The 16,512-nt window shown below is 48.1% G+C and overlaps 1 protein-coding gene across 1 annotated transcript; it reads right to left on the bottom strand.

Moving 5' to 3' along the window:
• Positions 1–616: 616 nt before the first annotated feature.
• Positions 617–4,525, bottom strand: LOC106442658. Its single transcript, XM_048771943.1, has 3 exons — positions 3,587–4,525; positions 2,111–3,061; positions 617–2,065 (listed from the first exon to the last, which is right to left on the bottom strand). The coding sequence occupies exons 1-3, from the start codon at positions 4,523–4,525 to the stop codon at positions 617–619; spliced, it is 3,339 nt and encodes a 1,112-aa protein (XP_048627900.1).
• Between the last annotated feature and the right edge of the window lie 11,987 nt (positions 4,526–16,512).

The following is a 16,512-nucleotide window of genomic DNA, read 5'->3' as shown; positions in this document are numbered from 1 at the left end:
TTTTAAACTTGTTATGACTTTGTCTCGATTGACCTCTTTGAGTCGCGACCGTTTGCCACTTTAAGTTTAAGTCGTTAATTAAGAATTTTCGACTTTGACGGTTCCGAGTCGATCCTAATGTAATTTTCAAGCGTTTGGTTGGCCAGACCTTACTTAGTTAATTATAGGATGAATTGGAGTCATTGTCTCGGCCGTGTTGGTTTAGGTCGCAACGCGGTCGATTCCCGTGAATATGTGTCTGATCAGGACGTATTCAACGTGGGATGCAAGTGCCGATACGTTTGTTCGAGGAGCCGGGGCGTGCTCGTGTAGGCATCGCTTAAGTGATCGTCTGCTTTGGAGATCGATTCCTCGGGGAGGGTTTATATATATATTTTTTTTATTTCGCTGGACCCTTTTTCTTTGGGCTGCCTACGTATCCCTTTGCGGGAATCAAGCCATTCGTAGTTCTTAGATTGCGAGTAAAAGTGGCCTTTGTGGCGCATTCACTCGATTTTTTTTTTTTTTTTTTTTTTTTGCGAGTAAAAGTGGCCTTTGTGGCGCATTCACTCGATTAGTAGATTGCGAGTAAAAGTGGCCTTTGTGGCGCATTTACTCGGGTTGGTGTTTTCTTTGACTAAGGATGGAAGAGGCGGAGATGTTTGGAGTTCCAGGCTCTCGGTACTGCTTCGCCTGTCGAAGTCTCGAGGCGGTATACTCCTGGCTTGATGACTTCGACTATCTTGTATGGTCCCTCCCAGTTGGCGCCGAGCTTGCCGGCTTTCCACTCCTTAGTGTTTTCGAAGACCTTTCTTAAGACGAGGTTGCCCATTTCGAGAGGACGCGACTTGACCTTCTTGTTGTAATAGCTCTCGATTTGATGCTGGTAATTCTGGATGCGGAGTAACGCTTGGTCGCGCTTTTCCTCGATATCGTCGAGTGCGTCTAGGAGCATGTCGCGGTTGAGTTCAGTGTTCTGTGGCATGCGCGACCGGCGTAGACTCGTCACGTTCACTTCTGCAGGAGCCATCGCCTCGATGCCGTAGGCCATTGAGAAGGGTGTAGTCCTCGTCGCTCCGCGAGGAGTGGTTCTATGGGACCACAGGACACCATCTAGTTCGTCTGCCCAGCAACCTTTCTTTAAGTCGAGTCGTTTCTTCAGACCGTCTATGATGGTCTTGTTCGTCGATTCGGCTTGACCATTACTTTGCGGGTTTCTCGGTGTCGACATGTTGAGTCGTATGCGCCATCTGTCGCAGAAGCCCTTGAAGTGATGCGAGATGAATTGCGAACCGTTGTCCTTGATTATCTCGTATGGGAGCCCGTGTCGGCAGATTATGTTCTTCCAGACGAAGTTTTGTACCTCCTTGTCGGTTATGCTGGCGTAGGCTTCGGCTTCAACCCATTTGGTGAAGTAATCGGTGAGTACCAGGATGAACTTCTTTTGTCGGGATGCCGGCATCGGACCAATGATGTCCATTCCCCATCTCATAAATGGGTATGGAGCAGTCAAGGTGTGGAGAAACTCCGTTGGGCTGTGTATGGTTTTGGCGTGACGCTGGCACTTATCGCATTTGCGCGCGTATGTCTCGCAGTCGGCGTTCATGGTTGGCCAGTAGAATCCGAGGTTTTTAACTTTTAGTGCGAGAGCTCGCCCGCCCGAGTGGTTGCCTGCTGCTCCTTCGTGTGTTTCGGCCATGACGAGTCTCGTTTCTTCGCCGGCGATACACTTGAGTAGTACCTTTGTTGCAGTCCATCGGTGTAGTTCCCCGTCCAGGACGACGTAGTGCGTGCTGCGTCGTTTCAGTCGCCGGGCATCCCATTTTTCGACGGGCAGTACACCTTCCGCGAGGTAATCAATGAGTTCCTTACGCCAATCGGTTGAGTGATCATCTGGCGAGGGGGATTCCGCTTCGTCAATGTCCATCGCGTCGTTGATCGCTGCTATAATCGCGGCCTGTTCTGCCTTCGTATCGATGCTTGGTTTCTCGATTTTATGGATCGGGATTGTCCTTTTGACCTGGTCGTGTAACTTGCTTCCCAGAGCGGCGAGGGAGTCGGCACAAACATTTTCTCCGCGAGGAACCTTCGTGAGTTCGAAGAACTCGAAGTCTCGCGTGAGGTCTTGGACGAGTTTGAGGTAGGCGTCCATCTTGTCGTTGCGGACGTCGTAATCACCGAGGTACTGGCTGACGACGAGTTGAGAGTCGCAGTAAGCGCTGATTCGTTTGGCTTTCACCGCCTTGGCGAGACGGAGCCCCGCGATGAGGGATTCGTACTCAGCTTCGTTGTTTGATGCCGCGAAACCGAAACTGAATGATTGCCGGATGAGTTCTCCTGTTGGTGATTGCAATTGCACTCCTGCTCCTGATCCTTTACTCGTGGATGAACCGTCGACGTGGAGGATCCAGTTTACGCTTGGTAGGATGAGGTCTTGTTCCAGCTCTGGCGTCAACTCGATCAAGAAGTCGGCAAGGACTTGTGACTTTGCTGCTATGCGATTTTTGTAAACGATGTCTTGTTCGCTTAGCTCCATCGCCCATTTGGTCAACCGTCCCGATTGGTTAGTATTTTGCATAACCGTTCTGAGTGGTTGGTTGGACAGTACTTCGATCGTGTGCGACTGGAAGTAGGGTCGCAGTTTTCTTTCCGAGGTGACGACGGCCAGGGCCATCTTTTCGAGTGTTGGATATCTCGTCTCGGGCTCCGTCATTCTTTTACTTGTGTAAAAGATTGGTTTCTGTTCTCCCCTATCTTCTCGAATCAATACGCTGCTGACGGCGGAGGATGTAACGGCGATGTAGAGAGATAGTGTGTCGCCGGCTTCTGGCTTCGATAGAACGGGTGGGGTCGTGAGATAATGCTTGAGTTGATTGAACGCCTCGTCGCATTTTTCATCCCAGAGGAACCTCTTGTTTCCCCTTAGTAGCTCGTAGAAGGGAAGACACTTGTCGGTCGATCGCGAGATGAACCTGTTGAGAGCTGCAATGCGTCCCGTTAGTCGCTGCACTTCGCGGCTGTTTTTCGGGCTTGGAAGGTCGAGAATCGCCGAGATCTGCTTGGGGTTGGCTTCTATTCCTCGCTGAGTAACGATGTAGCCGAGGAATTCCCCGGAAGTGACACCGAAGGTACATTTGGCCGGGTTGAGCTTCATCCTATAGTCGTTCAAGATCTTGAAGCAGTCGCGCAAGTTATTTAGGTGGTCGTCGGCCTTGAGCGATTTGACTAGCATATCGTCGATATACACTTCCATGGTATTGCCAAGCTGATCAGCGAACATTCGATTAACGAGTCGCTGATAGGTCGCACCGGCGTTTTTTAGCCTGAAGGGCATCACCTTGTAGCAATAAGTCCCTCTGTCGGTGATGAATGCCGTCTTCTCGCGATCGTCGGGATGCATCAAGATCTGGTTGTAGCCTGAGAAAGCGTCCATGAAGGTTAGGAGTTCGTTACCAGCGGTTGATTCGACGAGACGATCGATGTGAGGGAGTGGGTAACTATCCTTTGGGCACGCCTTGTTGAGGTCCGTGAAATCGACGCATATGCGCCATTTGCCGTTCTTCTTCTTGACGACGACCGGGTTGGCTAACCATTCGGGGTATCGAACTTCGGTAATAAAACCCGCGTCGAGGAGCCTGTCGACTTCATCGTTCACTGCTTTAGATCTTTCTGGACCGAGTTTCCGTCGCTTCTGTCGGATGGGTTTGAACGTCGGGTCGACGTGCAGCTCATGGGAGGTAACTGCGGGGTCGATCCCCTTCATGTCGGAGGTCTTCCAGGCGAACGTTGAAGCGTTGTCTTTGATGAAGGAGATGATCCTTGAACATATGTCGTCGGACAGGTAGACGCCCACTCGGACGATTTTCGTTGGGTCGGATTCGTCAATTGCGACTTCGCGAACTTCCTCCTTCTGGGGGTATATCTTGTGGAGTGGTTTGCTGACGGAGTTGACGAGGGAAGCCTGTTGCTGCATCTTTACAGTTGCAATCGGCAGTTCTCTCGCGGCTTGTTGATCTCCCCGTATCGTCTGTGTTTTTCCGTCTTTGCCGGGAAACTTGACGCATTGGTGGTACGTCGAGGGAACTGCTTTCATGGAATGCAACCATGGTGTTCCGAGGATGGCATTGTATGGTGCTTTGGCTCGAACGACGGAGAACTTGACGGTACGGGTTATACCACCTGCGTATACTGGGAGACGAATTGTTCCGATCATTTGCTCTGAGGCTCCGTTGAAACCAGTGAGCGTGCGAGAGGATGGCTTCATATCTCGTAAATCGACTCCCATCTTGTCGAGTGTGTGGCGAAAGATGAGATCGACTGAGCTGCCGGTATCGATGAGGACCTTCGCGACTAGGCATTCTCCGATGTCGAGGTCGACAAGGAGAGGATCGTTGTGCGGCATGTGGACACCCTTGGTATCTAGTGCCGAAAAAGTGATCTGGTGATCATTTTTGACTGGAGGTGGCCACTTCTTGGAGGTGGTTGCTTGTCGTTTGTAGTCTTTGACAGCTCGAACTGAGTCGCCGCAAGGAGGTGATCCTCCCATTATGACGCTAATGTGCGGGGTACGGGTAGCTCGCATTGATTCGAGCTACTTTCTTAAATCGTCGGTTGTGTTCTCGAACTGAGGAGTGTCTGCGGGCTTTTTCTTCTTTGATTCGAGACGTCGTCGCAGATCGGACCCTTTCGAACGGTTGAGTTGGATTCGCAGGTCATCGGTCTTTGAATTGAGCTGGTCGCGAAGGTCTCCGTGTTCACCTATTCCCCTGGCGCTAGACTTTGAGATTGCCGCGCGGAGGTCGGTGCTTCCTACGTGTTCGTCCGTAGCGCTCTTTCGCTTCAATAGGGTGCGCAGGTCTTTGTATGTTGTCGGGGACGTGAGAGACTGCTCGACTTTGCTGTTCAGTTTTTCGCGTAAATCTGGTTGCACTGTCGAGGAATCGTCGTCAGAGGAGTCGCAAGGGCGAGATAGTATGACTTCCACTCGTCGCCGGCGACGCGGATGTTCGTCTTCTGACGAGTCGTTGGCGTGGCCAACATTGTTGACAGGAGTGCGCTCAGGGCTCGCTCTTTCCTCGCTCGGCGCCGTGTTCTGTTGAGACTTCTGTGCCTTCTTCTCCTTGTTCTTACTCCAGCTTTTGGTATTTTTCGGTGTTGTTGGAGAAGTGGGCATTTGAATCGTTCCGTTAGTGATCCCGTCGAAGAATTGCCCGATGAGGACTTTGCATTCTTTTGTATCGTAGGAATCCCTTTTGTGGTAGAGGCACCATTTCTTTGGCTCCTCGGAGTTTGAACTCGTTGGCTCGGACGACTTTGATTGCTTCGAGGCGGAGTCTCGGTCCCAGTGATTCCAGGCTTTCTCTCGCGTGACGGCTGCTGTTTTTGGTGATTCCTCGTCGCCCACCGAGCTAACGTAGCCTCGCTTCTGAGTGGTATTCCCACCGGAGGAGTGCTGGCGGGGCTCAGGCTGGGTGTCGTTTGTTCGGGCAGGTCGTTGTTTCGCTGCTGCTTCTTTTGCGAATTTTGCTCTTGTGTCTTCTTCCATGCGGATGAAGTTGTTCGAGCGAGCGATGGCGTCGGAAACAGATTTCGTCGGGTATCGGTAAAGATCCTGACGGAACGTGGAGTCGACGTGTAGAGTGTTCATCAGAGACTCGACAGCGATATGTGATATCTTGCATATTTACATTGTTTTATCCATTTATTCATGTGCATTTTCATCATATAGATTAGGATTTAGCCATGTCTAGGTTGCATTTTGCATACATATGTCTCTATCAGGTAGTTGAGCACCACATGGAGTTTCTGGAGACATTTGGGTGCATTTGGAGCTCAAAAGGAGGTGATTAGAGTGGGCTTTGGACGAGCACTGCTGGAGCGACCTCTCGGAGCGACGGCATGAGGTCGCTGTGCACCACATCCCGGAGCGACTCATCCAGAGCGACTGCACAAGGTCGCTCGCGGTTTCACGTCCGGAGACACACATTTACACCTCGGAACGACCTTCCAGAGCGACGTGCTGAAGTCGCTCCCGAAGCTTGAAGCGACCATACCAGAGCGACAGGAAGAAGTCGCTCGCGTTTTCATCACCCGGAGACGCGAGAACAAGCTCGGAGCGACCTTCCAGAGCGACGTGCTGAAGTCGCTCCCGAAGCTTGGAGCGACCATACCAGAGCGACAGGAAGAAGTCGCTCGCGTTTTCATCACCCGGAGACGCGAGAACGAACCCGGAGCGACCTCTCGCAGCGACACAGCGAGGTCGCTCCCGAAGCCTGGAGCGACTTGTCGGAGCGACGGGCTGAGGTCGCTGCGTGTTTTATTTCTGCTCGAACTTGTGATTTCTCAAGGGCATTTTGGTCATTTCATTATGCACGTTTTTATTTTCTAAACCTATGTTTTATTACTCTGTAAGCCACCAGGAGGCAGGATATCTTTGTTCTTAGAAAAAACCACCAAAAACCTTTGGAAAGTCATCTCTTTGAATCAATTGATCAGTTTATTATTGAAATTCTTTGTTCTTATTTATTTTCTGTGTTTCTCTACATGATTAATCTGAAATCCACCATGGGTTTAAGAGGAATCATGGAGATTAGTGAGTAATCACCTTTTGAATTCATGGGTTAGGGAGATTAAGGGTGATTAGGTTAGAACTAGGATGTTTTAGTGTAGATCATTCATATTGCCTTGCTAGTAGAGTGAACATAAAGCATCTTCTGAGTTGGCCACTCAGTTGTTGATCCTTAGGCATTTCTCACCCGAAAGGTGTTCGATGAAATGCCCGAGACAACTCTCCTAGACTTTTAGCATACCTTGCCAAAGACATTTGTTGTTAAAGATGCTAAGATAGCTAATAGACTTGTTAGTAATGATTGCTTTCATATATTCAACCAAAGACATTTGATGTTTGAATTGTGTTAAGTAAATGAACATTCATCTAGACATAGAGTTTGTTTAGGATTGTGTCTAAGCTTAAGGTTAATAGATTGATTGATCGTTTGCCATTTTTAGTTCGAAGCTTGATCACCCGATGTTTAATCCCTATATCCATGAGTTCTCTTTTCCAATAGTTAAGAAAGTATCGTTTAGTTATTCCTGTTAATTAGTCATAGTTTAAAAACCCATCTAAATCATTGGTTGCACTTAGATTAAGTGATTACTTGCATTCTCGGTGCTTTGATTTCTCTCAGAACTGATTCGACAATCATTTATACTACAACATTTGTCTTAGGAGCCTTGAAAACTCCTAACATCAATATGGTCAGGAATATCAACTTTCGAGACGATAGCCTTGAACTTCTCCATGAAGTTGCGGAGGCTTTGGCCGCTGGTATGAGTGAGGTTCCACAAATCTGACACGGTCGTTTCTTGGTTGGTGAACATGATGTAGTTTTTCAGGAAGGCCGTCGAGAGATCGTGGAAACAATCGACGGAGTTTTCTCTGAGGCCTGTGAACAAAGTAAGGGCCGGTCCTTCTAGGGTTTCGACGAAGAGTTGGCAAAAGCCGGCGTCTTTGTCTTTGTCGGTCAGATTTGCGCGTCGCATCGCTATGTTGAAGGACGTTGTAGAAACCCGTTAAAAAAAAAAAAGAAATGGTCAAGTATCTTTGTGGTGGTCGAGTCGCGGGCGATATGGATCGATCGAGAAGTTTTGAAGTACGAGGTGGGCGAAGAAATGATCGTGAGTTAACTATGTGTCGAATAAGTTGGTCGACCATAGTTAGAAGATGCCTTAGATTGATGAGACGGACATTTTGGAAGCATAACATTTTTGGAAGCACGACGGTTTAGAAGCTCGACGTTTGGGAAGAATGACGTTTCTTCACCACGAAGTTTTCTGCAAAACTTCGTATCAGCGGAATATTATTTCGAAGACATTGGAAACATGATGGAAATTAAGCACGACGGGAAGTAAGCACGATGGGGAGCAAGCACGACGGGATTGAAGCACGACGGGAAAACCCGAAATTGGACGAAAACCCTAATTTCGGTATTATGAAATTTTTCGAGGAAGCCGGAGGCTCAGGACATATTTCCCCGCAACTTCAGAGATCAAGTGGAGTTTATTAAAATTGTTCTGAGCATAAGAGAGGCTGTAGAAAAATATTTGGGATTGATCGCGGGACGAAAATTTACCGGAAGGACCGAAATCGGGCCAATGGACCGAAAAGCTCGAGGTGGCTCTTTGCATGAGTTCAGAACGTGGTGTCAACTGTCCAGCAAGCTGAGTGTCTACAGAAGCTTGAGGTGTCGCCGTTCATGGAAGCAGTCCATGCAGCCTGACACATAGAAGCACGAGGTGGAGCGACCAAGCACGAGGTGTCTCCGCGCATGCAACCAAAGCATGCGGCCAGCCATGTGTGTGATGCTGTGGCGACTTGCATGAGTTCCAGTCATGCAGCCTGACATCTGGGAGGAGTGGTGGCGTCCTGCATGTGTCCTGGACATGCAGCAAGCCATGTGGAGCACGAGGTGGATCGGCCAAGCACGAGATGTCGCGACGCATGCAAGCGAAGCATGCTGATCGACATGTGTGAGGATGTGTGGCGCCTTGCATGAGCTCCAGTCATGCATCCTGACATCTGGGAGGAGTGGTGGCGTCCTGCATGTGTCCTGGACATGCAGCCAGCCATGTGGAGCACGAGGTGCCGCCGTGCATGCGTCCGGAGCCATGCGGAGCGACACACCGGCTGCCACCAACCTGAAGCTGATTGGCTGGTGCCTCCTATAAATACCCCACGACCCCAGCTCATTTCTTCACATCCAGACCTGTCCAAACCCAGTTAAAAACATGAGAGAAAAGTAGAAAAAGAAAGCAAGTGATTCCGAGCTATATCGAGAGTTTTAGAGAGTTTTCGAGGTCAGTTCTCTATTGATTTCGAATCAGCACCTTGGGAAGGTTCTGTCCAACTGAAGGTCAATAAAGTGAAGATCAGATCAGATGGGAGTCAAGTCAACGTGGCTATGGAGAGAGAGATAAAGAAAGGAAGTGATCGATTCTAGAGTATGGTCGATTCTGAAGACCGATACTCCACCGAGAAGGCCAGTTCCGTCCAATCGGCGATTCTCTACGATTGTGACGCGGAAGCTCTGTCCAATTCAATCCGTCCAAGCCAGTCATATTCTCCTACAATTAAGTGAGGTACTGTCCAAGATTAGTTCAGTTCCATGGGTTCAGATCAGTCGAAGTTCTCCTCGATACTCCGCCAAAATGTCCGAAGAACTGTCCAGCATCTAAAGGAGATTCTGTCCAGATCAGTCTGTCCAGACGTGTCAGTTTCTTCATGATGAGGCCGAGGTTATGTCCAAGTCAAGATCAGTCCAGTCCAGTCCAGTCAAGGCGTTCCTTGGGTTTTGGCCAAGTCCTCTACGATCAACCAGCAGCTTCTCGCCAAGAACACTGTGAGTTGGTTTGTGTGAATTCCACTTGGAATTTAGGGTAGATCGAGTTGCATATAGATTAGAATGATCACGCTATTGAATGGTAGAGTCCTTAGGGTTATTTTATTTATGGAACCGGACTCAGTTTAGCAAGGGCTAAGCTGAGATGAATGGAATTAAGACTGAGTTAATAACCTGACTAGGACTAGGGCTAGGATGCATCATGTTTTCTATTCTTGCGTGTTGATATGGTTGAGTGCAGGTTCCCGTTATCTTTAAGGATAGTTTCATAGCAGGAGGCTGGACTATCTGGATAACGGTTTGATTTATTTGTTTAGTATTTGATATTATTGTTTAGTTATTAGTACTAAGGGTCTTAGGCCATATAGGCCGGACTACTGGTACTATGGTTAGTCTTGTGGAGTCGTGTCTAGTTAGGATCTGGAACTTTCGCTTTAGGTTAGGTTCTAGATTGAGTTTGTTTTATTGTGAGTGTGCTGAAAGTATGTGCGTGACCCGCCCATACTAGGCATGTGTAGGGGTGATTAGTGTTTCCTCAGCCTCGTACCCAGCGGGTTCAAGGAAACCCCTTATTCGCTGGATCGGGAAGACTCAGACGAACGGTGTCATGTACTATGGCTGAGTATTACACGACGGTGTAATGTGGCAGTGACCCGAAGGACTGTGGGCTGTCGCGCGGTGACCCGAATGACTGTGGGCCGCGGTCGGTTGAAAGTTCCTTCTTCTGGCCTTTGTGGTAGGGAGATAGGATATTGCCGATAGAGAGGAGGAACACGATGTCACCAGGGCCCAGGTTAGAGTGTTGTGTTAGTGTGTCGTAGAGGGTTATGGAACCCTCATGTTAGCGTAGCACCGATATACGGTGTTATGAGTTAGATCGAGTCGTAGATTCTCATAGTTATTATTGTGATTGTGGTTGATTGTTTTGCTTGCAGGTTCTGACATTAAGTCCTAAGTCTGGTTTAGGTACCGGATTAGGCTTGGTGTGTATTTGGTTAGTGTAGGCCTGACGTTGGCCTGTATGTGTTTGAGGGATTGCTTGTGAAGGGTGGTGGATATTAAAGCTATGCGGTATCATTGGTTGGCCGATCATGTTCTTGTTTGATTGTTGGTCGATCGACTAGTGATACTTGTATAGTCTAAGTGTCTAACACTATATGAGTACTGAACTCAGGCATATATATGGTTAACTAGGGATTGTTTGTTGACTTGTTTTAATGCAGGTTCCCGTTACTTGAAGCTAGATCATGGCAGGAGGCCAAGTCTAACTTAGTAACGGTTTGCTTAGCGTTAGCTTTTATTGCATGCTAGGGCTAGATTGATTGTTATTTTGGGTTGTCTGGGTAGAGTCTAGGTTGCGGGTAGAGGCCTCCAGCTCACTGAGTAATACTAGATTACTCATCCAACTCCGTTGTCCTTTTTGCAGGTCGATTTAGATCGGATAGCTTCGTGCTGGACGTTAGGACCGCCGGTGTAGATTTTCATGCCTTTTGTAAACGGTATTGTGAATTGTGTTATGTTGACTCGATTTGGCATTAGGCCGGGCCCAGTCTTGAATTATTCAATGTATGAATATTTCTCGAATCAATAAAAGTAATTGTTTTATATGCGCTTCATGAGTACTCTGATATTTGACTAGTCCGGTCTAACACAACGTTAGGTCGAGGTACGGGTTGAAAAGCCTTAGGCCTTGATCTAACGGAAAACGCTAACTCTAGGTACGGGTTGCAAAGCCTTATGCCTTGACGCAGCGGGACGAGTTAGTGGATGAACTGGTCTAGGTCGTGGAGTAAAGTTTGTGACTCTGACCGGATTGTCCCTAGCCCGTCACGTAGCGCTTCCGGACCATGGTGTTGGGTTGGACGGTCAGTCATGTTCTTGTTTGATTGTTGGCTGGCCGGTTGGCCTTTCATCTCCAACCCTGGGTATTGGACGGTCGATCTGTCATGTTCTTGTTTGATTGTTGGCCGGTTGATCGACCAAATGTCTAGGACAGTTTGGGGGTGTTACAGAGGTGGTATCAGAGCATGGTTTCGTCCATGCTTCCGGAACTCATGATTTAATCGGTTTTAAATATTTATCGAGTCAAATTGAGTCACAAAAGGCATTAGGGAAACCGGTCACGTCCAGCGATAGGATTTGTGGTTTTAGGAATTAGGATTGAGATAGTGGAATCTAGAACTGTTAGGTTGCTTGGGTAGAACTGTTAGGTTTCTGGTTAGAATTGCGGTTAGGTTGAATTGTTAGTATTTGGTAGGTTAGTAGATTATTTGATTAATTGTCTACTAACTTGAATGTGAGGTGTTCTTTTGAGTTGCAGCGAGTAAGTGTGTTTGTTGATCGGAACTTTAAGGGATGAAAACCTTAAAGTTGAGGGAGTTCAAGGCCAAACCCAAACCCGAAGCGAAAGAAGAGAGACAGATTCAGAGAACTGGGCTGTGGTATGGACTGGACAGATGGGAGGAAACAAGACTTCATTGGGGAAAGGACTTCATCAGTACTTGGGAAGACGAAGATCGAGAAGGATTTGAGGAATCTGGACAAGGATGATATCTATCGAAATGACAAGATAGTATCATGGGCGATGAGTGTGTTATGACAGAGTAAAAGCAAGAGGATGACTCAGTGATCATTCAAGTGATAAGATATGAAGACGATTGTGGAGGCCTTGAAGAGGACACTCAAGGAACCGTGGTGGACAGAGTAAAGAGGTTATGGAGAATGTTGTGAAGAGGAGCAATTGCACAGCTAAGAATTCGAGGACGAATTCTATTAAGAGGGGGAGAATGTAGAAACCCGTTAAAAAAAAAAAAAAGAAATGGTCAAGTATCTTTGTGGTGGTCGAGTCGCGGGCGATATGGATCGATCGAGAAGTTTTGAAGTACGAGGTGGGCGAAGAAGTGATCGTGAGTTAACTATGTGTCGAATAAGTTGGTCGACCATAGTTAGAAGATGCCTTAGATTGATGAGACGGACATTTTGGAAGCATAACATTTTTGGAAGCACGACGGTTTAGAAGCTCGACGTTTGGGAAGAATGACGTTTCTTCACCACGAAGTTTTCTGCAAAACTTCGTATCAGCGGAATATTATTTCGAAGACATTGGAAACATGATGGAAATTAAGCACGACGGGAAGTAAGCACGATGGGGAGCAAGCACGACGGGATTGAAGCACGACGGGAAAACCCGAAATTGGACGAAAACCCTAATTTCGGTATTATGAAATTTTTCGAGGAAGCCGGAGGCTCAGGACATATTTCCCCTCAACTTCAGAGATCAAGTGGAGTTTATTAAAATTGTTCTGAGCATAAGAGAGGCTGTAGAAAAATATTTGGGATTGATCGCGGGACGAAAATTTACCGGAAGGACCGAAATCGGGCCAATGGACCGAAAAGCTCGAGGTGGCTCTTTGCATGAGTTCAGAACGTGGTGTCAACTGTCCAGCAAGCTGAGTGTCTACAGAAGCTTGAGGTGTCGCCGTTCATGGAAGCAGTCCATGCAGCCTGACACATAGAAGCACGAGGTGGAGCGACCAAGCACGAGGTGTCTCCGCGCATGCAACCAAAGCATGCGGCCAGCCATGTGTGTGATGCTGTGGCGACTTGCATGAGTTCCAGTCATGCAGCCTGACATCTGGGAGGAGTGGTGGCGTCCTGCATGTGTCCTGGACATGCAGCAAGCCATGTGGAGCACGAGGTGGATCGGCCAAGCACGAGATGTCGCGACGCATGCAAGCGAAGCATGCTGATCGACATGTGTGAGGATGTGTGGCGCCTTGCATGAGCTCCAGTCATGCATCCTGACATCTGGGAGGAGTGGTGGCGTCCTGCATGTGTCCTGTACATGCAGCCAGCCATGTGGAGCACGAGGTGCCGCCGTGCATGCGTCCGGAGCCATGCGGAGCGACACACCGGCTGCCACCAACCTGAAGCTGATTGGCTGGTGTCTCCTATAAATACCCCACGACCCCAGCTCATTTCTTCACATCCAGACCTGTCCAAACCCAGTTAAAAACATGAGAGAAAAGTAGAAAAAGAAAGCAAGTGATTCCGAGCTATATCGAGAGTTTTAGAGAGTTTTCGAGGTCAGTTCTCTATTGATTTCGAATCAGCACCTTGGGAAGGTTCTGTCCAACTGAAGGTCAATAAGTGAAGATCAGATCAGATGGGAGTCAAGTCAACGTGGCTATGGAGAGAGAGATAAAGAAAGGAAGTGATCGATTCTAGAGTATGGTCGATTCTGAAGACCGATACTCCACCGAGAAGGCCAGTTCCGTCCAATCGGCGATTCTCTACGATTGTGACGCGGAAGCTCTGTCCAATTCAATCCGTCCAAGCCAGTCATATTCTCCTACAATTAAGTGAGGTACTGTCCAAGATTAGTTCAGTTCCATGGGTTCAGATCAGTCGAAGTTCTCCTCGATACTCCGCCAAAATGTCCGAAGAACTGTCCAGCATCTAAAGGAGATTCTGTCCAGATCAGTCTGTCCAGACGTGTCAGTTTCTTCATGATGAAGCCGAGGTTATGTCCAAGTCAAGATCAGTCCAGTCCAGTCCAGTCAAGGCGTTCCTTGGGTTTTGGCCAAGTCCTCTACGATCAACCAGCAGCTTCTCGCCTAGAACACTGTGAGTTGGTTTGTGTGAATTCCACTTGGAATTTAGGGTAGATCGAGTTGCATATAGATTAGAATGATCACGCTATTGAATGGTAGAGTCCTTAGGGTTATTTTATTTATGGAACCGGACTCAGTTTAGCAAGGGCTAAGCTGAGATGAATGGAATTAAGACTGAGTTAATAACCTGACTAGGACTAGGGCTAGGATGCATCATGTTTTCTATTCTTGCGTGTTGATATGGTTGAGTGCAGGTTCCCGTTATCTTTAAGGATAGTTTCATAGCAGGAGGCTGGACTATCTGGATAACGGTTTGATTTATTTGTTTAGTATTTGATATTATTGTTTAGTTATTAGTACTAAGGGTCTTAGGCCATATAGGCCGGACTACTGGTACTATGGTTAGTCTTGTGGAGTCGTGTCTAGTTAGGATCTGGAACTTTCGCTTTAGGTTAGGTTCTAGATTGAGTTTGTTTTATTGTGAGTGTGCTGAAAGTATGTGCGTGACCCGCCCATACTAGGCATGTGTAGGGGTGATTAGTGTTTCCTCAGCCTCGTACCCAGCGGGTTCAAGGAAACCCCTTATTCGCTGGATCGGGAAGACTCAGACGAACGGTGTCATGTACTATGGCTGAGTATTACACGACGGTGTAATGTGGCAGTGACCCGAAGGACTGTGGGCTGTCGCGCGGTGACCCGAATGACTGTGGGCCGCGGTCGGTTGAAAGTTCCTTCTTCTGGCCTTTGTGGTAGGGAGATAGGATATTGCCGATAGAGAGGAGGAACACGATGTCACCAGGGCCCAGGTTAGAGTGTTGTGTTAGTGTGTCGTAGAGGGTTATGGAACCCTCATGTTAGCGTAGCACCGATATACGGTGTTATGAGTTAGATCGAGTCGTAGATTCTCATAGTTATTATTGTGATTGTGGTTGATTGTTTTGCTTGCAGGTTCTGACATTAAGTCCTAAGTCTGGTTTAGGTACCGGATTAGGCTTGGTGTGTATTTGGTTAGTGTAGGCCTGACGTTGGCCTGTATGTGTTTGAGGGATTGCTTGTGAAGGGTGGTGGATATTAAAGCTATGCGGTATCATTGGTTGGCCGATCATGTTCTTGTTTGATTGTTGGTCGATCGACTAGTGATACTTGTATAGTCTAAGTGTCTAACACTATATGAGTACTGAACTCAGGCATATATATGGTTAACTAGGGATTGTTTGTTGACTTGTTTTAATGCAGGTTCCCGTTACTTGAAGCTAGATCATGGCAGGAGGCCAAGTCTAACTTAGTAACGGTTTGCTTAGCGTTAGCTTTTATTGCATGCTAGGGCTAGATTGATTGTTATTTTGGGTTGTCTGGGTAGAGTCTAGGTTGCGGGTAGAGGCCTCCAGCTCACTGAGTAATACTAGATTACTCATCCAACTCCGTTGTCCTTTTTGCAGGTCGATTTAGATCGGATAGCTTCGTGCTGGACGTTAGGACCGCCGGTGTAGATTTTCATGCCTTTTGTAAACGGTATTGTGAATTGTGTTATGTTGACTCGATTTGGCATTAGGCCGGGCCCAGTCTTGAATTATTCAATGTATGAATATTTCTCGAATCAATAAAAGTAATTGTTTTATATGCGCTTCATGAGTACTCTGATATTTGACTAGTCCGGTCTAACACAACGTTAGGTCGAGGTACGGGTTGAAAAGCCTTAGGCCTTGATCTAACGGAAAACGCTAACTCTAGGTACGGGTTGCAAAGCCTTATGCCTTGACGCAGCGGGACGAGTTAGTGGATGAACTGGTCTAGGTCGTGGAGTAAAGTTTGTGACTCTGACCGGATTGTCCCTAGCCCGTCACGTAGCGCTTCCGGACCATGGTGTTGGGTTGGACGGTCAGTCATGTTCTTGTTTGATTGTTGGCTGGCCGGTTGGCCTTTCATCTCCAACCCTGGGTATTGGACGGTTGATCTGTCATGTTCTTGTTTGATTGTTGGCCGGTTGATCGACCAAATGTCTAGGACAGTTCGGGGGTGTTACAGACGTGACATGAGTAGATGGGTCGGAGAGACCTTTGAAGGTCGGGAGGCGAAGTTTTTCCATCTTCTGGAGTCGTACGGCGGTGACCCTCTGCGTGAAGGGCGTACGGAGAGATTCCGCGAGTACGTGCTCGATTTGGGGCGCCGAGGTCGTCACCTGGTGGATCTTTGAGTTGATGTCAAGGACCGACTGTTTCAACGCGGCTAGCTCGCTTGCGGTGTCTGCGTTGATATTGTTACCGGCGCTCTGGTTATCGATACCGGCGCTCTGGTTGTTGTTATCCAGCGCAGGTGCTACATTGGTGGTCCGTTCAGTGGCGAACAGGTGTCGACGGTACTGCGCCGTTGAAGCTTCGGCGTTTGCAGCGATAGGGGCGAGTATTTTTGCTATCGCTGTGATTTGGTCGACCGCCGCCTTCTGCGCCGCTTCTTGCAGAGCGAGGCGTGCCAAGATGGTTTCCATAGACGCAGGAGGGGGGAGCGGAGTCACTGGTGTAGGC

Source organism: Brassica napus, unplaced genomic scaffold (assembly GCF_020379485.1).
Source record: "Brassica napus cultivar Da-Ae unplaced genomic scaffold, Da-Ae ScsIHWf_1335;HRSCAF=1905, whole genome shotgun sequence".
Lineage (NCBI taxonomy): Eukaryota > Viridiplantae > Streptophyta > Magnoliopsida > Brassicales > Brassicaceae > Brassica > Brassica napus.
Note: the sequence above shows the minus strand (reverse complement) of the source record. Positions and strands in the feature narration are given on the sequence as shown.